General features: G+C 41.0%; 1 protein-coding gene across 1 annotated transcript in view; it reads left to right on the forward strand.

Annotated features, from left to right (window-relative positions):
- The window catches only part of NUP93 (nucleoporin 93), a 96,117-nt gene that overhangs the window by 15,320 nt on the left and 56,532 nt on the right, over nt 1–24,265 (forward strand). The window contains exons 2-3 of the mRNA XM_087827165.1: nt 857–1,049; nt 5,885–6,002. Of these exons, the coding sequence (XP_087683291.1) occupies nt 871–1,049; nt 5,885–6,002 (297 nt within the window). The 5' untranslated portion in view covers nt 857–870. The remainder of the gene's footprint in view (nt 1–856; nt 1,050–5,884; nt 6,003–24,265) is intronic.

The raw sequence follows: 24,265 nt of genomic DNA on the forward strand, positions 1-24,265 counted from the left end.
GCTTCCCAGACAAAAAAGGCTAAAGGAGTTTATCAACACCAAACCAGCATGGCAAGAAATGTTAAAGGGACTACTGTAATAAGTAGAATGCGTGGTAAAGCTCCCCTGTGAAGCTGTCCAGACCAGGGGTTTTGTTTGCTGGAATTTTTTTGATTACTGCTTCGATTTCATCAGTTGTTTTTGGCCTATTCAGGTTTTCTGATTCTTCCTGATTCAGTTTTACATGATCTCACATATGTAGAATCTAATGAACAAAATAAACTGATGAGCAAAATAGATCCAGAGACATAGAAGCGTGGAACAGACTGATGAATCTCAGAGGGAAGGCGGAGGTGGGGGAGCAGGTGGGGAGAGATTAATCAAAGAACTTATATGCATATATGCATAACCCATGGACACAGACAGTAGTGTGGTAAAAGCCTGGGGGGAGGAGCAGATGTGGGGGGAGGGGAAAAGGGGGACATCTGTAATACTTTCAGCAATAAAGATAAATTTTTTTAAAAATCAGGTGAGTCTTCCAGAGAGTGCCACCATGGCTTCCATTTCATTGTCAGCTTTGAGTCTGTGGAAGGAGGCAGGAATTCTGCTCTGTGACTTAGTATCTTTACATTTGTTCTGGTGGCAAAAGTCAATCTTGGGCTGTCACTATGCACAGAAATGATCTGTTCACTGTCTGACTCATTTTCTCTCTCAGGCCTGTTCTTGGTGTATGTTCAGGAACAAATCCTCTTGATGAGCTGTCTCCTTGTCTATTTACAAAAAGTCCTTGTGTTTCATTAAGCTTGTAACAGATTCAGGTAGTGTTTGAAGCCTATCTTTCTCTTGGTTGAGGTCTCCTTTTTTCTCCCCCCTCTAGGATTTGCACTGCCAATGGATACTGATGGGTTTGATGAGCTCCTTCAGCAAGCTGAACAGCTTGCTGCTGAGACTGAGGGCATCTCAGAGCTTCCCCATGTGGAACGGAACCTGCAGGAGATCCAGCAGGCGGGCGAACGCCTTCGTTCCCGTACCCTCACACGCACATCCCAGGAGACAGCTGATGTCAAGGCGTGAGTACTAGTGGGGAAGCAGCATTGGTGCTGGGTGGTTGGGAGCAGAATCCATTTCTTCTTTCCTGTCTTGAATTTGGATGCAGTTTATAAATGATACTTTCAAGCCAGATTCTTGGGAACTTGGAGAGGTTTTGTAAACAGATCAGCCTCCTTGCTTTGTCTCCCTGCCCGGGTTTTCTAGCCTTTCTTTCTGACCAATCTGTGAGCCCGCATCACAAGCAAAGACAATCAAGATGGGAAGGGGCAAAGAGTTTTGTCATGCAGAGACCAGTCACAGAAGTTCCTGCTTGGGCTCACTGACTATTGGGTCATAATGGCTTCTGTAAGTATATTAGTCCACACAGTTCAGTGTTACTTTCTGCACCAGAGAACACTCAGCGATGAGCAGTGTTTTTAAGAGCACTTGTAAGAAACTGATGTGCAGTGAGTGGCGAGAAGCCATTCAAATGAGTGATTCTGTCTGCTTATTGTCAGTGACCCTATAGGCTGCCTCCTAGAGACCTTGGCAGTGCAGTGCCTGCCAGTGGATTGTAGAACAGGAAAGTAGGTGAGCGCCAGAGAGTGCAGCTGCAGAAAAGTGCTGACTGTTGCCGGCCAGTGGCTGCTGCTATCGCACAACGTAGGCTGGGCTGTTGATTCCACAGACACGTGTTTGGGGTCCCTACTGTGCCAGGCCTGGGCCTTCTCTGGGCTCTGACCATTAATTAGACATGGTCCTTGCCCTCAAGGAGCCAAAATTTTGGGAGGCAGAAAAAATCTTGCTGCTTTTTATAAGAGGTACGATTTACTGACTACTTGGCTAGACTTAAGATTTTGCTTAATCCTCACAACGAATACTAGGACTGTTGTCCCCTTATTACAGTTGAGCAGCTGAGGCTCAGAGAGGGCACGTAATTCTCAGATCACACAACTGGTGAGTGGTGAGCCAGGATTCAAACCCAGACAGGCTGACTCCAGAGCACATGTGAAGGTGGAGGGGTGCTGTTATTTGTGATCTCTGTGGGTCTGGAAAGTCAGAGATTCTGTGTGGAGATGTGGGAAGTTGTCAGTTTCTGAACTGAACTTGAGAAAGACCTAAGTGCTGATGTTAACATGGGTACATTGTCTTGGATATGTAATAAATGTCCCAGGAGCTAGTATAAGGGCTACATTCTTTCTCCAAATAATCTTGAAAGCTGAATGTTTTGGCTGCTCTTCCAAGTCAGTATGTTGTAGAAATTCTTCTGTAGGCCTCCCCGGAAGTTTATTTTTAAAAATAGTACTAGTCAGTTTTGGTTCTGTTGGTAAAGGCAAGTCAGCGGAACCCTGGCAGGATTTTGACCTATCCAGCCTTATAGCTACGTGCAGCCAACTGCTCCCCTACTCTGTTTCCCAACACCCCAGCCAGCCATTAGACATTTCTGCTAACTCGCCCTCCCTGTTGGCTCCTTATTGCTGCTCTCCCTGGCCTGCAGTTCCCCAGTCTTGAGTGTGCAGGCTCTGTGCTGGTGTGCAAGGATGCTGCTGCAGCCAAAGTACCATGATGCCAGCTGAGTTGCTATAGTTATAATTTAATTGCTTCAGCTTTATAGCCTATTAGGAGCAAAAAGGGAAAATGTTTTCTTGGTAACAATTGTCACTCATGTTCTCTTGTAAATTTCCATTCTTCCTCATCTTTTTCTACCTAAAATTCATTATTTTAGGGAGGAGGAAGTTAGAATATTGAAAGAATGGGTATAGGGCGGGGGACAGGTACTTAAAAAGAAACCAAAGGGCTGATGACTGTATTTTTCCATCATCTTGACAGAGACATAAAATGCACTGTGAATATTTTAGTACAGGATGCAGGTAGTAGAGAGAACAGAGTAGGAATTTTTTCTTACATGAAATAAATTTTGAAAGAAAATTCTGTCTTAAAGATTTTAGTTAAAATTAGATTATAGCTTTAAGATTAAATTGTTTGGTGCTGAATTAATTTGTTTAAATACACTGTTGGATTTTTCATTTTAGGGAACAGATTTGATGACTTTTTGCTTCTGTGTGTTTAATATTTTTAAATTGTTAAATTTCTTCACAAATGAAGAAGAAAATGCATAACATAAGTAAAGTTGTTCATCGGGGTGGGCAGGCTATGACCCACGAGCCAAAGCCAGAACACAGCCATGCTTGTTTATGTATTGTCTATGCTGCTTTTGTGCTGCAGTTGCTGAGCTGAGTAGCTATGACAGAAACTGTATGGCCTGCAGAGCCTGAAATATTTACTGTCAGCCTATTCAGAATAAGTTTGCTGACTCCTGGTGCAAATAATAAAATGGGTGAATACCCATGTTCGCATCTCACAGTTGAGACATAGAATATCATCAGTAGCTGTGGCACCTTCCATGGGTACCTGTCGTCAATTGTATCCCTGCCTCTTCTCCCACCTGAGATGCCTCATTGGGTTTTTCCATTCAAATGCCAAACAACCTGGAAGTGTACAGAGAGAAAGCCAACAATCACTCTTTCTCCCCTATTTTATACTCCAGAGATAACCAGTGGTATTAATTTGCCTATTCCTTCACACTTTTCTCCGTGTATGTGCAGGCATATACAAACATTTATTTTCCCAGAGTTACACAGCAAATATAGCTGCTTCTGATAATACTACTAAGCCACCTTTTTAAGAACTTACTACTTGTGAGGCACTGTGCCAAGCACATTACATGCCTTATATAATTTCTTCTTAAAATAACCCTGTGAAATAAGTGTTATTATCTCCCTTTTATAATTGAGGAACGTAAGATAGCAAGTGGCCAAGCCATAATTCAAATTCAGCTTGGTCAGTAAGACTCCCTCACAGTCTAGGGGCACTTTTCAGTATTCAAAGGATTGTCATAGGTGTTCTAAAATTGATTGTGGTGATGGTTGTACAACTCTGTGAATATACTAAAACCCACTAAATTCTACACTTTAAATGGACTAATTGTATGGTGTATGAATTATATCTCAGTAAAACTGTTATAAAAAAGGAAGGAGGAGGGTGTTATATCCTTGGGAGAAAAGTTGCCTAGGAGATTCTAAGGAGCAACCGGGGCAGGGAGCCGCTGTATTAGAAAGTTAGCTGTTAAGGATTGTTAGGAGAGGCAAGATTATCTACCTGACAGGGTAACCTGGAGGGGAAGCCCCAGGGGTGGCATTACAGCTGACCTGTCTACATGGAGGAGACAAAAATCTACAGTGGGGAGCCCTCTGGGTGTACATCATCTATTTCTGTAGTACTTGGTAGGATAGAAATAAACATGAGAAGCCCTTTCTCTTCTCCAGTAAGTCTGTTCAGGATTGGAAGTTTTAGGTGTCACACTCATAGGTGTTAGGGCTACTTATGCTGCCAAGCGGTCTAGCTTCTTCTGAGTTACTCAGAAGGCACACAGATTTTGTCAGTGGAACTTTGGGGTACTAAATCATAATCTAAAAGCAAAAATCTAAACAATCTAATTCCTCTAGTTTCTTTCTTCCAGAGAGTGCTCTAGATATCAGTGAGGTTCTGTGATTTTGTTTTTTTACTCTTCCATTGTTACATTGCCCCAGTAAGTAAAACTAAAGCTAACTGTATTATTCCCATCTCTCTTCAAAAACATTTATTAGTCAGGTGACAGCCTCCTGTATTATTGGACTGGGCAGCAGAGAGGGAACTTGAAAATGTATGGCACGTGATTGGTTTTTGAAGAGAAACCTTGGAGAGCTGGCCTTGGATTCTGGTTTGACTGCCCTTTGTCAACCATTGATTACCCTGGACTTTTAGTTTCCTCAACTAATAAACAAAGTTAGGGCTAGGTTACACTTGAATCTTCTAAAATTTTGTGTTTCACTGTTATCTGTCTTTATAGAAGCTGTAAATGTAGGATGGTGGTTAAGAATTTGTGCTCTGCATGATCTCGCTTATACGTGGAATCTAAAGAACTTAATAAACTGATGAACAGAATAGATTCAGTGACATGGAAGCATAGATCGGACTGATGAATGTCAGAGGAATGGAGGAGGGTGGGTGGATGGAGGGAGAGAGAGTAACCAGAGAATTTATATGCATATATGCACAACCCAAGGACAGGGACAGTGGTGGGGAGAAGGACTGGGGAGGGCGATGGAACGGGGTGGAACGGGTCATTGGGGAGAAAAAGGGACATCTGTAATATTTAAAAAAAAAAAAAAAAATTTGTGCTCTGGAGCTTGAGTGGCTGCTTTTTGCTGGCGGTGTGACTGGATTAGTTGGTTAATAACTTCTTTGCACTGTAATTTCCCTATCTCTAAAATGGGGATTGAGAATATCATCTGTCTCATGATCTTCGCTGGAAAACGTTTGGAGCAGTCTGGCTTATTATTTTACTGATATACTCATGTTATTCTTTTTTTTTTTAAATATATCTTTATTGATTTCAGAGAGGAAGGGAGCGAGAGAGAGAAAGAGAGAGATAGAAACATCAATGATAAGAGAGTTGTTAATCAGCTGTCTCCTGCACACCCCCCACTGGGGATTAGGCCCGCAACCCGGGCATGTACCCTGACCAGGAATTGAACCGCAGTTTCCTGAATCATAGGTCGATGCTCAACCACTGAGCCACGCCTGGCCGGGCCTCATGTTATTGACAAGTCCCTTACTCTAATTCAGGCACAATCAGAACTTTCTCTCTTGCTACCAAATGCAGTGTTGTGTCTGTTGTTTCAGGGGATAGATCTTTATGGAAAGGTATAAAACAACTATGTAAAAATGTCTAGGCAGCATAAAGTTCTGGATAAAAAATACTCTCTAGTGTTTTATGAAACTTACTAGGTGTCTTAATCCTACTTTTTCCTCCCTGCCCTGTATCCTCATATAGGTCAGTTCTCCTTGGGTCTCGGGGACTTGACATATCTCACATTTCCCAGCGCTTGGAGAGCCTGAGTGCGGCCACCACCTTTGAACCTCTTGAGCCTGTGAAGGACACAGACATTCAGGTAAGGGCTGCCAGGTGCCTGGACTGTTGTTGCAGGTGGAACCCTGAGCATGCAACCCAGACTGAAGGCCCTGGCCCTTTGTTGACCACCTGATTTTGGGAATTCCAGATTTCTTTGTCAATTCTCTTCTTTCTCAGATGTCCAGAGAATGGGAGACTCAGCTTGGGAGGCTTAGTGGGGAATATTGGGTTATTTTCAGAGTGCTCTGAGAGGCTGAATTTAAGGAAGCAGTTCCGACCTGCACTCTTAGATTGTTGTTATTGTGAGAACAGGTTTTCCTTCCTTCCTTGGGCCTAATCCAAGACACAGAGACATTAGTTGTATGTTTCTTGCTTTCTTTGCTAGTTTCAAATAATTTTACTATTTGTATTCCACATTCCTTTTCTACATCTCACTTAACATTTGTGGGCAAAGAGCTGGGGAAACTTAGAGTACTGTTTACTAAAACCTACTCATCGATTTCTAGGAAGTATTTGGCTACATTAGTGGCACCAGGAAATTGTCTAATAGAGCACTCCAGTCTCATTTAACCTAATATGCCACTGGCACAGTTGATTGCTATTTTAACCTAATCAGAAACTGGTGAGTGTATGAGCACTGCATTTGTGTTAGAGTAAAGGGACAGCGAAGTACCATTTTTATTATTGATTTACCTTTGAATCGAAAGGACCCAGATCCTACAAAGGCAAATCCTAGTACAAATGGGTACTAATTGTGTTACTGTTTGGGTTCTATTTGAATAAATACTTTCTACCCCACTACCCTTTCCAAGAGCTGTTTTAATCCATCTAATGGCCACAATTCACTTTATTCTAATTCAGAAACCTAAAACCCTGTACTTTGAGTAAGGAGTTGAATAATGTAGACAATTCTTTTTCTTTTTTTTTCCTGTTACTGATATATTCCCAGAGTATGGAAATCCAGTTTTTTTTTCTAGTTTTATGTACTAAATCACATTTACCTGTCACCTTATAGATACCTTCTTATTTCCATGCCATCTTACAATGCCATTTATACATACTTAACTTGACACTTAATCTTTTTTTTTTTTCTTTTGGTTTTAGCTCTTCCCCTCCTCTCTTTCTATTTCAACTGCTTGGCACTCTATAAACAAATACTTACAACAGGAGTGAAGTGGGTGAATGGGATAGAACTCAAATAATTTGGATAATCACCATTTATTGTGGGGAGTATCCCAATAGTACAGAAAGACACGGCACTTGCTGAGGGGTTGTTGTTTGTTGTTTTTGATGTTTAAAATACCAAAGAAGTTGTGTGTTTTTTGTTTTGTTTTTTATTTATTTTTTTTAAATATACCTTTACTGATTTCAGAGAGAGGAAAGGAGAGGGAGAGAGAGAGACAGAAACATCAATGATGAGAGTCATTGATCGAGCCCACAACCCCGGACATGTGCCCTGACCGGGAATCGAACCCTGATTGCCTGGATCCTAGGTCGACGCTCAACCGCTGAGCCACGCCCATCTGGGCAGAAGTTGTTTTTTTTTTTAAAAACTAACTGCTTTTTAAATTTTGACATATTTAAAATCTATATTTGGAATACTCAACCACATTTACTGATGTACTTCATGAGTTCCCTCTGAGGTACTACTCCGTTTGTTTGCTTTGAGATGTAAATGACAGAGTCCTGAATGCATTGAGTTCATAACCATCATTTATTCTGACCTATGAACACTCCCCTTCAACCCCCTCCCCCCCATCAGATGGTTTCCTAGCAGTGCACACTTGGTCACATTAGTGTTTTTTGATTGGGAATGAGCATGGCTAAGAGTTTTGGTCCTGGCCACTGAGAAATCTTTGAATTTTGAGAGGAAGTTTGCTTCCATTTCACAATTTTACCTCTCAGTTGGGCTTTTTTGGAATAGCTTCAGAAATGCAAAATGTCAATCCAAGATAACTGGATTAATTGGGAATTGAGCATCTAGACCTGAAGTAAAAACTTACCAGTTTCCAAATAACTCCTCTATTGACTTCATCTTCTTGCCAGCAAAGGCTTTAAAGGAGAAAAGTTAACTTTTAAAGGGCTGAGACTTTGGCTTGATCTGAGATGGCTCTGTTAGTAGGGATTAGAAACTTTAAGTTGTATTGTGTGGCTTAGCTGACCTATGTGCAAACTTCCTGTACGCACAGTGGTGTCATGTCCTTGTCTGACTTCTTATTTGGTAGTCAAACGTAAGAAGAACCAAACCAGCTTTTACCCTTAGTATGGAGTGGTCTTTTCTTCTTCTTATAGTGTGTTCATTATCCAAGAAGAGTTAACTTGGAAATTTTCAGTTTTTTGTTTTCAGAAAATCCAAGTATACTTTTTGATGGACATATTTTTTCTCATTTATTTTAACAGCTTTATTGAGATATAATTCACATACCATAAATCCGATGGACTTTTGTGTTTGAGCTTTTGTTTTCCAACCAGTGTGGTTTTTGAGATGAGAGTGTACCTTAATCCTATGAGCTGAGTACCACTAGAGTGAATTTATGTCAGGTTATAAATTCACAAAAGGAAATGCTGGAGGATCCTTAACAGATGCTTTCCAAGACTTTGTTTTTTTTGTTGTTGTTTTTTAAAATATATCTTTATTGATTTCAGAGAGAGGAAAGGAGAGGGAGAGAGAGAGATAGAAACATCAATGATGAGAGAGTTATTGATCGAGCCCACAACCCGGGCATGTGCCCTGACTAGGAATCGAACCCCAATCGCCTGGATCCTAGGTCGACACTCAACCACTGAGCCACACCTGGCCGGGCTCCAAGACTTTGTACCATTCCTTGTTTGTATTACTTACAAGCCTGCATTGTTTGCATTACTTATAAATTTGCATCTACAGATACAAGGATAGTCCTTTTCTGTTTGGTAAACACTGGTCATATTTTCTTCTGTTTCTAATGGAGTTTGAAATTACTACGGGTTTTTTGTTGTTACTTTTTTTTTTTAATATGTCTTTATTGATTTCAGAGAGAGGAAGGGAGAAGGGAGAGAGAGATAGAAGCATCAATGATGAGAGTGAGTCACTGATCGGCTGCCTCCTGCATGCTCCCTACTGGGATGGAGCCTGAAACATAGGCATGTGCCCAGACCGGGAATCGAACTGCCATTTCCTGGATCCTAGATCGATGCTCAACTGCTGAGCCACACCGGCTGGGCTTGTTACTTTTTTGTTTGTCATAGTCAGTGATGTTGGTTGGCATACACTGAGAATACATTTTTAAAAGATTGCTGTGGCCCTAGCTAGTTTGGTTCAGTGGTTAGAGCCTCTAGACTGAAGGGTCCCGGGTTTGATTCCAGCGAAGGGCACGTACCTTGGTTGCAGGCTCAATCCCCAGCCCTGGTCAGGGCACATTCGGGAGGCAACCAACTGATATGTCTCTTCCACATCGATGTTTCTCTCTCTCCCCACCCCCACCCCCTCCCCTTTTACTCTCTCTGAAAAAGCAATGGAAAAAAGTATGCTCTGGTGAGGATTAAAATATATATGTGTGTGTGTGTGTGTGTGTGTGTGTGTATATATATATATATATATATATATATATATATATATATATATATATATATATATATATATATCCTTAGTTGGGGGGGGGGGAGAAGATTGCTGCGGCCAGCAAAGGTAACATATTAAAAGAAGAAAAAGACATTTAAATATATGTATGGCTGATGCTAGTATAATTTTTTTAAATGTTTATTGATTTTATTATTTGGAAATGGTCATAAAGAAGGCCTACACATTTGTATAGTAGAGATGAAGAACAAGAACTACTAACAGGATATGTTACCAAAACGACTGTCCTGCTGTATTATAAGTGACTTCAAGGTGCTTGTGAGCACAAGTCCTCTCAGAGACCTGCTTGCTCACTTCTCTCTTTGGAAAAAATATTGAGGACAGATTGCACATCTTTATTATGATCTGAACAGATCTAATGCACCATGGCTGACGTGTCCTATATAGTAATAAAGTGCAGATTTACACAGTTCAGTTATATTCTGAGCTTTTTCACTAGATACTTGTAGATTTCAAGAAGGCTGTGCAGAAGTAGCCTGAGTTGATCATAAAAATGGGAGCTGCAGTTTCTCAGCACTAGGCCATCATATTTCCTAATGACATTAGATCAAAATATAATAATATTATTGCTAAACTTATTGCATTAGATTCCTAGGGCTGCCACAACAAATTACCACAAACTCAGTGGCCTAAACATTAGAAATTTACCTCTCACAGTTCTGGAGGCCAGAGTTTGAAATTAAGGTGTTGGCAGCACCGTACTCTCTCCGAAAGCTCTTGGGGAGAATCCTCTTCCTGCCACTGGTGGCTCCTGGCATTCCTTGGTTCGTGGCCACATAAGTCCAGTCTCTGCCTCTTCCTCCCCAGGTTTTTCCTTGTGTCAGTCAAATCTACCTCTTCTTCCTTTTGTAAGGGCTCTACTAGTCACTGGTTTAGGGCCTACCCTAAATCCAGGACAGCAGTGTGTTTGAGAGATTTCTGTAGAGACATTTTTCCGCTAGAAACAGTCTGCTTTGTAAAGTATTAAATACCTAGTTTTTAGTGTAAGTATAAGTAGGATCAAATTGTACTTTTCTAAGGTAGGAAGAGCTAACTTGTGTGTGTGTGTGTGTGTGTGGGGTGTGTGTGTGTGTGTGTGTGTGTGTGTGTGTTTCTGCTTCAGCCAACCAGATGGCCTAACCTTTTCTTTTTTCTTTTATATGTTAGACCTTTGCTTACCACCTCCCTTTAGCATGGAGTAGCACCTCTGAAATGTCCAAGCCCTAATTTCACTCTAACACTATGAGGCTTCTCTTAGATGCCACACCTTTAATTGTCTTCTCAGATCTTTCCTCCCCATGACCTCCAAATTTAGTATGTTGGCTTTACTACTTACGAAAAAACAAAACTTTCTGAATGTTTCCTCACAAAGTAAACAGAAATTAGAATATGTTGTTGGAATTGATTTAGCAGCCAATTCAAATCTTAGATAAGTAAAAATTTAGCACATTCTGAAAAAAACCCAGAAAAAGATCCTATACTGAAGTTCTTCATAATCTGTCTAAATTCCCAGATGGAAAAATCTGTCCTGTGTGGATAAAGAGAAAACAAAGTCTTAAACAGAGAATAAAATAACTATAAGAAAATTAAAGTCAGGAAAACTGATCTGTCATGTATAAGACTAATGGTGCAGTAATAATTGACTGGATAAAACCTTGTTTTGCTTACCACACTGTGTCTGTAATAAAATATTCATTATTTCCTTCCTTTTTCTGTTCTTGGCCTTGGAAATGTAGTGTGTCCAAACCACTCTTACCTTATCTTTTAAGTAATCAGAAGAAACTAAATAGCTTTGGTAAGTATAAAAATGAATCACACTGGTGGCATAACCTCTTATTGTTATATAACCTAAATTGTTATTTTCATGGTTTATCTTTTGACTTTATATATTTGGAATTAAGATACTGCAGCTTAAATGCAACTGTATATAGTAGCTAAGAGAAAGAGTGGTTGTGTTGCTTGCTGATTGTGTGTTTGTTGCACTGGCAAGTTCTTGGTGGGAATTGGTTTCAGAAATCCTGTGGCAGTTTGTCAGAGAGTTAGACTTGCCTAGAATGATTAGTGTGCTAATAGCAGCTCTTTGGGAAGCTTACTAGCAAAATATTAATATCAAGGAAAAAGCACAGTAAGCTTTTCCTTGCTTGAATCAGTTGAGGGAAAGTGCATTCTGCATGAGCAAACCGTAGCTTAATTCCGGGATTACTTTTAAAGAAATGTAGTTGTCATTTTCATCTGTTTCTGGAAATTGAAACTGCTAGGCATGTGTACCAAGAAGAAGTCTTACCAGAGCTGCTCTAGTAAATTTAAGGAAGAGATGAGGTTCATGCCTAAGAGTTGCATCTACTTGCATACTGATAACTTGTATAACAATTCTGAGAAATGGTCCACGTAGGAAAAACACCTGACTTCCATATTGTTTCTGCTGTGAATATGCTTAAGCAGGCTTTTCTGCACGTAATGGTGACCAAGGCCAAATGGGGGATTAGAAATTCTGAATTGATGAACTCCGAAGGAATGAGACTGCTCTTTAAATGCTTTCACATATGAAAAGATAAGAGACTGTTGCATGGAATGTAATAGTGTGAAGGTTTTTATTTAAGCAGGTGTGTTTATTGACCTCCTTTGTTATAGTCCTCTTGCCCCTAAGGGAACTTCATGGTAACCTTTCTTGAGGTTTTAAAGGACTTCAATGGATATTTGAATCTTGCACTTTCCCAGCTTGTAACAGCTGCCTATTCTGGACTTAACCCATAGTTAATTCTCTAAGGTTCACTAGCAAATGAATCCATTTTCACTGTATCCAAATTCTGTTAGAAAGAAACCCTTTCCTGGAACAAACACCAGGTATATTTTAAGCCAGGATTCAGTTGTAGCCGCTGAAGTGCATATGTGGGAAAGGCACATCTTGCTGTGACCATGTTCTTGTTCAGGGCAGGAGTCGGGCCAGGCTTGATCTCCCGGATGAACACTGCAGTGTCCACATTACCTCCACTCGATAAACATATTTGCTGTTCCTTTTCATTAAATCCTGACCCAGTGTAAATCTCAGAGCTGGTAAAAGCCAGTAAACATGTAAAAAAGAAAAAAATAATTGTCTTCACAGAAGCAGGTTAATGTGCCGTCCTGTTCTGCCTTTGTAATGAGGTAGTCTGATGCTGACGGCTGTGGTCAGTGCTGAAATGACTGAATTGTTCTGCCTGTCTGTGATAAGGAAAAAGGTAGGCTCTGTGTCTGGTGGCAAAGTATGTGATTACATTAAAGTCTCCTTTGAATGGAATTAAAAATGGTAACTCTGGAAATAAAATGGGTGTTAAAGGCATTGTCTGTGGAAAATGTGAAAAACTGCTTTTAAATGAGCCAAGGATATAAGATTTCAGGTTTGACTTGTCCATTTACCCTTATGAATGCAGGGCTCTCACAAAGCAAAGAAATGGATGCTGAATGCATTTGGAGCAAGTAGGAAATGACAGGCTGTTTTGTCTTCTCAGAGGTTTCTAATATCCTGCATTGAGCAAGGAAGTATCAATTACTTGAAGAACTTGGAATGGTCCTGTAAGAGTTTTTTGGGAGAAGCCCAGGGCTAAAGTATTTATCTAACAATTTAATAGAGCACTTCAAATATTGGCCAGGCCCTGATGCTGTTGAACTGGAGCTGAGTCATCCTTCCTCCTTCACGAGGTGTCTCTTTACCTGCCAATATCTATTGATGCCCCAGCACTCAGGAGATGGGGAACATACGTCATCATCTTTAAATTGCTTGGTTTCAGGAACCAGGAATGGGTGGGTCTTTTCATCTGCGAACTGTTTGTTACTGGAGTAGGTGTGATTTAAGTGAGGGGTAAAACATCCCTTGAGTACATTACTGTAGACCAGTCTCTCATTCCGAAACGGCAGCCCTTGATACTGTGTGCCACTTTGATCTGCTTGCCACCGTGCCCGGTAATCTATTTCCATTTTGAAATGCTCGATCCAAGCCTGCAGCTTGATTTGGCTCCGTCCATGGGTGGTGGTTGCAAAGTGTGGTTCCTGAGTTGCAAAACTTTGGGACCCGGGTTCCCACTGTCTCTACAATCTGTGAAGGAACTGAGGGAAGGGCTCCAACAGGGCAGATTCTTGGTTTTGCTTTTTTGTTGGTTTGTGTGATGGGGACCAGGAAAAGCAGCTGGGAGGTAGGATGGGCAGCATCCTCTACTGACAAGACCAGTGCTTGGAATTTCTCTTGCTGCAGAGCTCTCAGACCTGGTGTGTGTTGCTTTCTTTTTAAGTGTTTTCCTGTTTCACAAATACTTGCTTCCATCTTGCACTCTAGACATGGAGAGGTTGAGCAAGTCCCCCAAGTTCAGGTTGCTGGCAGCCCCTGGTCTGCAGCACTAACGATCAATCGGCAGTGATCCTTAGCCATGCACATCCCACCTTAATTATCCTGGAGGAAGGAAGGGCGAGTCCTCACTTTTTACAGTGGAGCGGCTGTGAGGCTGAGATGACTTCAGCAAAACCCTGCCTGTGCTTTCCAGAAAACTGCAGCACTTGAAGCACTGTAGCCGGATCTGCTGACCAAAGCTGGGCGTGACACAGCTCTCAAGAAATTGTACAGAAAGAACCCTTGACTTAGAAAGCGTCTTCACAACTAGGACTGGGCTATTTCATTTATAAAACGGGGGAAGATTAGGTCAGCAGAACATACATAGGCACTGTGGGTTGACTGGCTGATATTATTATTACTACACAATTTGTTTTATTTCTTTGAATGGCATGAGCTAAAGGCTATATGAGGGGACAGTATCCTCCACTCCTCCCTTTTCTTTAAAAAAAAGGGGGTGGTTGGGTTTTTTGGTCTATTTTAAAATGCTGTCACTATCTAAGGGACAGGTAGAAACTGCCATGGAAGGTTGGTTATAATATACTTGATTTGCTCCAGTTACCAAAACACACTGGTGTGATATTATCTGGGAGTAATTTCTCATCTCTTATTAGGTCTCTCTTATCCACAGTATGTATCAGTCTGTCTCCGCAGGACCCGTCTCAAATAGCAGGGCCTGGCGGATCCTTGAAGGCTTAGGGGCATTCACAGTAGCACTTGGTTGTGTGATGAGATCCCAGACTGCCCAGATGTCTTCATGAAGGAGTATGGTGCTGGGTGGTGTTCATTCAAAAGGTGCTCTACTGAATCAGTGCTTCTCAACAAGCTTCTACCCCCCCCCCCCCCAATATTATGTCAAACTGAGATACTTTCATAAAATATAATAAAAATAAATTAACCAAGAAAAAATGAAATAGAAGACATGTAGACTACAAGCCCTGGTTTTTAAGATTAAGTTCAGTAGATTTAAAGTTACGCTGTCAGATTGCTGTAAATTTCCGAATGCTTATTCTCAGTTGTTGTCCTTATCTTTCAGACAGGGAACAGAGTGTTTGCGGACTGGCATTCCTTCATTCAAACCTGGAGTAGCTAGTTTAAGTAGCTGTGTTTCCTCCCTCCCTTCCCCTTCCCTTCTTTTGTTTGAAGTGTTCCCTGATGCTACAGTGAAACATAGCACCAAAGACTAGTTTGAATTCCTGTCTTCTCTTTTCTGCCAGCTAAAAATCAAATGGGCAAAGCTAAGATTTACTGAACGTTTATTATGTTCAGACACTGTACCAAACACTTTCTGGGTTTCTTCATTTAATGCTTTCATTAACCACCTGAGGCGGATGCTGTTCTCCGCATTTCACTGATAAGGAACCTAAGGCCTCAGAGGCAAGGTGGATCAGATTTGAACTCCCTTCTGTTGGTTTGAGTTCAGCCCCCTAGGTTTTAAATTTCACTTGCAGACTAAGCATTTTAGTAAAGGAGTGAATTTTCAGGATATATTTGAAGAAGAGAGGTAGTGGAAGTATGAGATAGAAGTATAATTGAGTGTTCATTTAGAGCAAAATAAAGAAAAGAAAGCTCTTTCTGGGTGTGGTGGGCATTGCTCTTATTTACATAAGCTTAGTAATAAAACAGCGTTGATTAGGGGAGAAGCTGGAATGTGCTTTCCAGATCTTGGTACAAACCCCTGCTGGCTTTGGGGGGGAGATGAGCTTTATAGGAAGGCCAAACCTTTCATCTGTTTATCTTCTCCAGGTGCTTGCTTTTTGCCATACTTTTCTGCTTTCTGAGCTGTCAGTTTAATTTACTGTCTAAAGCTCAGCCTGTTATGTCTCAGGTTTGCTGCCCTACAGGTACACAGTAAAGGATTTCTGTGAAATCCTGGAGCAGCTTTTAGTTTTGAAATGCCAAGGCTTTGTGCTTTGAAAATTGGTTGTGTTCAGCTTCTGCTTGATCATCTTTGTTTTGTTTTGCTTCTGAAGCTGAGTTTGAGTTAGAAGGATGTTGCTAGAAGCAATTTAAAGGGCACATCAAATTTTTACTGTAATCCTGAACTATTGATTGTTGACTTATTTGTAGATTTAATGCAGAACCATTTCCTTACTTAGCGTCTGACTGGCCATTAAGCTCTGGCAGTGTGCCGGAATGCTGAAATCTTGCATCTTATAATATGATTTGGCTGTCTAAGGGTATTATGTGCGTTTGGTTTTTAAAGATACAGACAAAGCCCTTAACTTTGTCTTTGCTCCAGAATATAGGAAAGAATTTCTCTATACAGCAAAACTATTTGTTTGGAGACAGCATAGGAGTGAGGGGTTGACATTCAACAGAATGCTAATACCTGAAGTCATACAGATTTGTACCCTTTGGATTAACTGGCTCTTTTAAATAAATGCAGACGAACATAACAAATTTCAAAGAGAAGACCAAGCAGGGAACCAAAAAGTCATGGTGGTGTTGCAAAGTAGGTCCCAGCTAAGCACTGCGCATAAGTGGCCCTTAGCGTGTATCTGATGGCATTCTCCTAGCATGACGTTGAAATTAGAATCTAGCTGAGGGCTGGTACAATGTCCTGCTTTCGGAGGGAGCTGGGCTTAGAGTGGTTGGGGGAGATGTAGTCATTGTCTATAACAGACTTTCGCCCTCTTCATCCACAACCCAGACACCTCTTGACTGGAATAGAGGGTGAGCCTCCCTTTTTGAGTGAGGGCTGAAGGAGTTAGATGACAAGGAAACATTACACTTGGGATTTTGAGAATGTGAATGAGAACTGAATGGCTTTAAGAGGAAAATTCACTTTTCTCCCTAATTACAAAACTAAGACATGCTTAATTTAGAGAACTTGAAAAATGGCTCCATAGCATCTTCTTGACGGCTATATTGCCTCTCAAAGTTGCTGGGCAGGCACCATTTTGGGAGTGTTAAATTGTATGGACCAGGTACTTGAGACTGTAGAATATCTGTTTGAAATGACAAAGAAAATAGATTTATTTTAACAGAGAAGTGAGGAATTAGTCCATGAAGCATTTGTTAGAAATAGACTATAAAAGTGACTATTATTAATCTAAAGAACTTAATAAACTGATGAACAGAATAGATTCAATGACATGGAAGCATAGATGAGACTGACGAATGTCAGAAGGATGGAGGAGGGCGGGTGGGTGGAGGGGGAGAGAGTAACCAAAGAATTTATATGCATATATGTACAACCCGAGGACATAGACAGTGGTGGGGAGAGGGACTGGGGAGGGGGATGGGACGGGGTGGAACGGGTCATTGGGGAGAAAAAGGGACACCTGTAATATTTGAAACAAAAATAAAATAAATTTAAAAAGTGGCTACTATTGCCCCGCCGGTGTGGCTCAACGGTTGAGCATTGACCAGTGATCCAGGAGATTGCAGTTTGATTCCCGGTCAGGGCACATGCCTGGATTGTGGGCTTGATCCCTGGTGGGAGAGGGGGCTTCAGGAGGCAGCTGATCAATGACTTTCTCATCACTGCTGTTTCTCGCTCTTTCTCTCCTTCTCCCTTCCTCTCTGAAATCAATAAAAATATATCTAAAAAAAATTTTTTTTATCCTCATCAGAGGATATTTTTTCCATTGCTTTTCAGAGGGGGAGGGGGAGAAACAAACATCGATGTATGAGAGAGACATCTATTGGTTGCCTCCCATATGTTCCCCAACCAGGGATCAAGTCTGCAACCGAGATTCATGCCCTTGGTGAAATTGAACCCGGGACCCTTCACTCTAACCACTGAGCAAAACCAGCCAGGGCAATGAAGATACATTTTTTAAGTGCCTGGTATTGTTCAGAATTACTCAGTTTCTATAAATGAACCAACTCTTCCTTTATTCTGTAATGGAGAAGCTTCCTAATGTGCTAAAAGCGACCTGAGACATGTAGATTTCATTACATCATTTCACTGTCCCCCTCAAACCATTTGGAAGAATGGTTATTGAGAAAGTTCTGTGACTTTGTCCTAATTTGGAAGATTTAGAAGTAGTAAGTAACAAGCCAGGAATTTTATGTGAATGTGAGGGGCACACTGTTGGAATCCTTCCATTTGTTCATCAACACCTGGTTCTTCACTGCAGTGTTTGAGGTGGGTTGAATGGGTGTTATCTTTATTAGGAGGGAAGAGGTTGAGACCAAGATAGAGAGATTGGTTGCAATCTAAGGTGGAACTTGAACCCAGATACGTAAAGTAACTTGCCCTGTATTCTTACTGTCATCATGCCTTGCTGCAGAAGGCATCAAGGGGTGGACTGCAAAGACACTAAGGTAGTTCTTTGGCCACTGGTCAAGTTTCTTGATGTTTTGGTCTTTTCCTCTCGGACCTTTTCTTACCTGTTTTCTTTGAAGTGACATTTCCATTTATTCCTTTCCATGTGAAAGGTTTGCTGGTTAATGAAATCAATTGTAGGGATGAAAATGCTACTTAGAAGAGTATTACTGTAAACTGAGGGGTGACAGACCTCATTTTTTCCATCTCAGCTACATTTTGGAACAAAAAGTGGTGCTGATATTTGTTACTGCTGCTGACATAGTTTACAGATGTCCTTTAGGTGAAGGGGCTCAGGGTTCCCTGAGATTTTTACCGTAGGGCCTTTGAACCTTGTTTATGTTGTCTGGGTAGGTCATTGGTGCCAAGCAAATGCAAAGTGGCAGACTGGAACAAATGTCATATTTGAAACTAGGGGAACTGGACTGTCAGGGTCTAGAGCAGATTGGGGGAGAGGTCTTTTGTTTGTTTTTGTTTTGCCAGTGTTTCGCTGTCTCACCCTCCCTATTTTCTTCCCTTCTTCTGACCATCCTCCCTTCTTCCTTTTTCTTTTGGTCTTTTCTCCTTCCTTTCATTCTTGCTTTTCTCTGTTTTTGTTTTTTTTTGCATCCCTCTTTCTCTGCCCCTCTCTCCCCAGCCTTTTGGACTGGCTGTCACCCAGAGCAGCCATTTCTAATGGAGCATACCTCCTTTTTTCCGATCAGGTGTTAGCTGTGAAATCATGGCTGTTGGGTTGATTCCTGCAGCCTGGCAGCCTGGACCCACCGAAGCTGCCTTTGCTGTAAAGTGAGCACCATCCAAATGTGAGGTGGTACTGGGCGGGTTGGAGAGACTGGCTGTGGGAGCCTGGCCTTGCTTTCTGCCAGATGTGGGCCTCTTCCTCACACGTTTTCTGCATTTGCAAACCCCAAAGAAGTGGAATTTAGTTTCTCCATCTAGCTAACCTGCTCATATTTGGCTCTTTTAATGGTTACTCTGAAGTTGCATTTCCTTATTTTTGGCCCTTGCCCAAAGCTTCTACTTGTATTCTACTTTTGTGTTTTTGGTGCCTGACTCAGCTTGATATCGAGAGTGTGTAAAAGTTTTCTGTTATAGTACATAGCGAAAGGATTGATTATACATTAAAGCCAAATCCTAAGTAGAGAAGACGATGGGGAAGAAAATGACCAAGGGATATTTAATTTTGTTTCTCATGTTTTAGGAATGAATTTATAAAGTGATCTAGCCCCCAGCTTTATATGTGTTCTTCACCATTTGTTACCTATTCATCCTACTAGCTCATTTTTGGGGGGAGGGGGAGTGTGATGGACTGGGGTTTATTTTGGAGCAGCAGACATATTGCAGAGCCCTTCAGGCATCTCAGTTTTTCTAGGGAAAGGAGCTGTAAATCTCATCGGTCTTTGTATTAGCTTTCTACCTCTGGTTGGTTTTAATTTCCTTCTCCATTCTCCTCATGCCCTGAATACCTTTGGCAACCGGAAAGAAGTTTTTTCTTAGTGATTCCAAAGTGTGGGGTCCAGACTAGCTTCAGCATCACCACGGAACTTGTTAGAAATACAAATTCTAGGCTCCACCCCAGACCTACAGGACCCAAGTATCTGGAGATGGGGGTCCCAGAGTTTGTGTTTAAACAAGCCCTCCAGTTTGAGATCCACCAGGTTAAGTGATTACAGAAGTCTAGTGTCGGTAAACCCTGCTTTTCCAGCCATGTGCCCACTTTTAAACTTAATCCACCTGTGTGTCAATGCTGAACTTTCAACCTGCAAAGCAGTATATTTATTATTTATTTGAGTCCATAAAGAATTTGTTACCGTCCTTGTTTTTATCTTTGCTTCATCAGGGACACAGCAGACAATAAAATGTATGTTTAAACTTACATATATTAAAAACTTATGACTTATAATTGGTCATTGATTAGTTTTTCACCATGGAGGAATTGACTGTGATACCGAGGATGTAGCTCAAAATACACTGCCTTAAAAGCAGTCAAAGCCCAGAGGGAATGAAGAGGGGGAGACAGGAAAGGGAAGTGGAGGGATTAATAATCCCACCTTGGTAATCGGCATTATCCTCTGATCGCTCTGAGCGGATGTGCTACCGCGCCTGCAAATGTTAATAATTCATGGACGGACTATGCCAAAGGGAGGCCTTAAATCTGGTCTCTCAGCAGATTAAATACACCGTCTGCCATCAGTAGGAGCCAGGAGAGATGAAAGATGGACTTGTTGTTTTTCTTCACTAACCCGATTTTCTCTGCCTTTCTCCTCAGCTCTGCTCATCCTCATTTTGTTTACCTTTTCATTTGCTTCTCTCTGTACCCCCACCTCCCTCATTAAGTGAGTGCTGGGGATCTGGGGTCTACTGTTAATGACATTAGATTTTAATTTTCCTTAGCTGCTAGTAACAACAGATGCCATGGGAGAAAGCAGAAAGGCAGAAAAAGTATTTCCTTGGAAATGTCTAAATCATTCTGCATATTTGAAAAATGTATTAAAATGTGCAGCCTGTGTTTTAGAAATCATTTGAAATGACTTCTCTTTGCTTTGAAGAGTAATCCTATTGTATAGACAGTTGAAAATTTAGTGTTCTTACTTCATATAGGTGTGGTGACATTTTCCCATTTTACAAATAAGAAAACTGAGGCACAATGTACCTGACTTGTGTAGAGTTACCTAGAACTCAGTTCTTTTGACTCCAACTTCAGTACACTTTCCACTAAACTTGATTATACCTCTCTTGCTTTTAGAAATCATTTGTAGGTAGCCTTATGGGACATTAAATAGAATTTAATTAGATTAGGCTCAAATAATATGTAGGTAGCTATACAGGAACACTCGGATTAAATTCTAAATGTAAATTTGCCAAGAAGCACCCAAGTTGGAGAACAATCTGTGCAGACATTTTAGAGCTTCTGAGTAACGACCCTCAGCAACTTTTAGGTTAATCAGGAAATGTTCAGCACTTAACCCTGAGCATGATGCTTTATTCAGCACCCTAATGAATATAATGTAGTCCTACCTTCATTAGATTTTCAGTGTTTTAGATTTACCTGAGAGGGTTCGGCTATTTGACATGCCCAGGATCTGAGATGGCAAAGTAGCAGAAGTGGGAATGTTTGTTTTAATCAACGTTAGTCACCTCAATAGTGTGCTGGGGAACTTAGTGGTAAGAAGCATGTTAATCAAACTTAACCATTGGTTTAAAAATGATTTCTACCCACGTCACTGTTGGAAGGCCAGCAGAGAGAAGAATGATATGGGAAAAGCAGATTTACAAATCAGCCTAATTTTCAAAACACTACTTTAGAATTACAGATTCTTGTGTTTCTATTCTAGAGATGAGAAGGGTGCAGTGCAGAGATGAAGACCTGACCTGGTGTTTTGTTACAGGGCAGCATAAGCTCCTGGGCTGAGACAAGGCCCCTCACCTCACTTGCCTTGGCTGTCGGTCCTGACCTGAGTAGTGGCTGATGCAAGGCACTGCCTCTTCTCTCCTCTCTCCCGCTTCACGTAGGACCAGCACCGTACTGGGCATCACCATGTTTTCTGTTCCAAATTCACTTTGTTATTATTTCTTATGTAATTTGTGCTCTGGCTCTTTTTTTAAAGGCTATATCCTTGAATATAATTTTATTATATCTTGATTTCAGATTTTATGTATTGCTTTGAGTAATGCCATATTCAACTTTATAATAGGGATTAATGAGAAAATAGAATGCTGCCTACAATTTTTCTTCATAAAAAAATTTCAGGAATGTGTGTTTTGTATGTCAGTGAATTTGAAATTCTGACCAGATAACAGAATACAGTTTTCCCCTTGTTTAAATCATTGAGGGTCAGATAATTTTAGTATTTTTTTTCTTTCTATTGAGTCCTTTTTTTTTAAATTTTTAAATTTTTTTGGCCTCATCAGTGTTTTCCAGCCAATAGCAGAAATAATAAATACGTGCAGCAAAAAAATTATATGAAAATTAAGGTTTTAGTGTATTTAATCTAAAATAATAGTAATAATATGATGGAGCCCGCTTTAGTAAGCAAATCCAAACTCTCAATATCTGCACTTATAAAAGAAATCTTGGAGTGATGTCGAGCTTTAGGACTTTTTCAAGTAACAGCTTCCTTGCTTAGTTTAAAATAGAATTTGTTTAAAAGAATTTTATTTACAGTCAACCTGGTAATAAATACCTCTGTTGTGTAAAGTATGTTGGTACCAAGAATTAGCAAGCTAGAAGCTGTTCTTTTGTGTCTACCACCCTCCCTCACCCATGTAATAACTTAAGAGTCCATGAAACCTGGGCTCAGGTGCACACCAAGCAGTTTTTCTTGGTACAGTGTTTCATAGTGCTGTGCAAAGAGCCCTATAAGCAAGCAACCCAGATCCTGAGTGACCTTGGCCAGAATCTGAGTTTCTCTGTGCCTTATTTTCTTAATCTGTGCCACAAGGAAATGAATTGCCCCTGAAATTTTAAGGCTGTGACTCTGATAAGTCTTCATATACTTTATTATTTTATTTATTTTTTTATTAAGGTAGAACTTCTTCATGTAATCTACATGTTCTTGCCAAAATCATTTGTTCCGCCTCTGTAAATACTAAGTCTTGATAGATGCTGTGTCTCTAAACCCTGCTCCCACTCTGGTTTGTGGGCATACATGGAGCAGTGGTCCTCACTTAAAACAGTCCTCAAGGTGAAATGCCACTGATAAAATTAGCAAATTGCCTATTCATTCTCAGCTGGTTTTTCAGGACATATCAGCTGTGACTACCACACCCCTGACTTTGAGCCAGGACCATCTCATTTTCCCTGAAACTCCTTGGCTCTAGATGCAACTGAGAAGGAAGCTGACTTTGAGAATTGAATACTATTGGTAATGATTCTTAGTCACAAAGAAGAGTTTGGTGCTTCTTCACATTGGCCAAGAACCACATCAGCATTTGTCTTACTACCTAAGGCTGCACTTATCTCTGGGAGCTGAAAAGATTTGCAAGAACAAACAACAAGCAAAAGTAATATTTATATTTAGTGCCCCTTTAAGTAGTTGCTTGCATCTACTTTGGGTGGGGCATAATGAACAGTAATAAAAATCAGCGAAGTGGTTTTGTTGAGTGCTCATAAGGACAGCAGTGTGGTAGGCACTGATAAATTGCAGGTGCTGCCCTCTGAAAGCTCATTGTCCTCTACCTGGAGAGCCAAGCCTACCATTCCTATGATAGGATTAAACTGTCCAAAGCAGTGTGAAGTGACAGGCAAAGTTGAATGGGGATGGCATGGGATCCTAAATGCCGTGGGAGTTCAGAGGAGAGGGAGGGGGTGGTGATGAGTGAATTTTGGGGGTAGTTGAGGAAGACCCCCTGGAGTAGACAGGATCTGAATAGGCCTTGAAAGGTTAAGTGGGTTTAGCTCACAGAAAGTAAATGAGGATATGAGAGTAATAACCTGACCAAAGGCAGGTTATATGCTAAGAAATAAAATCTGTCAAGGAGGGGGCATCAGATGTGGAAGGAGTGACTGCCAAGCAGTGGCGTATAGGTAGTGCTTGCTGTTGAACTTTTTTGAGCAGGTAAATGTCAAAAGGAAGGAGGGAGGGTGTGGAAACACTTATGGAAGTGATGACTTGGCCAGTGGAAAGATACCTGCTGAAGTATTCAGAGGCAGTTGTAGTCCATCCACAGTGATGATGGCCAGGACCAGGTTGGTGGCCAAGAAAACAGAGGAAGCAATGATGTATGAGAGACATTTGGATTAAAACATCTGGCACCCTTGGTGGGCTTAAGAAAGATGTTCAGAAATGACTCAAGGAGAAGGATTGGTACTATTGGTCAAGGCCAAGAAATTAGGAAGATTAACTAGACTGAGGGTTGAGAGTTCTTATTAGTTTTTGATGTTCTGGCAAGACATCACGGTGGAAATGCCCCTGAAACATTAAGGGATAGGATAAGAAACACTGCTCAGAGAATAGGTTCGGACAGAAATTTCCAGAGTGACTGGTCTAGAGGTGAGAGCTGTGGCCGTAAAAATGAATATATGGGAGAAGTCTTACAGCATGGGGCAAGGGAAGTGGATCTCAGTGAGGA

This window comes from Miniopterus natalensis, chromosome 18 (assembly GCF_054644295.1).
Source record: "Miniopterus natalensis isolate mMinNat1 chromosome 18, mMinNat1.hap1, whole genome shotgun sequence".
NCBI classification, from domain to species: Eukaryota; Metazoa; Chordata; class Mammalia; order Chiroptera; family Miniopteridae; genus Miniopterus; species Miniopterus natalensis.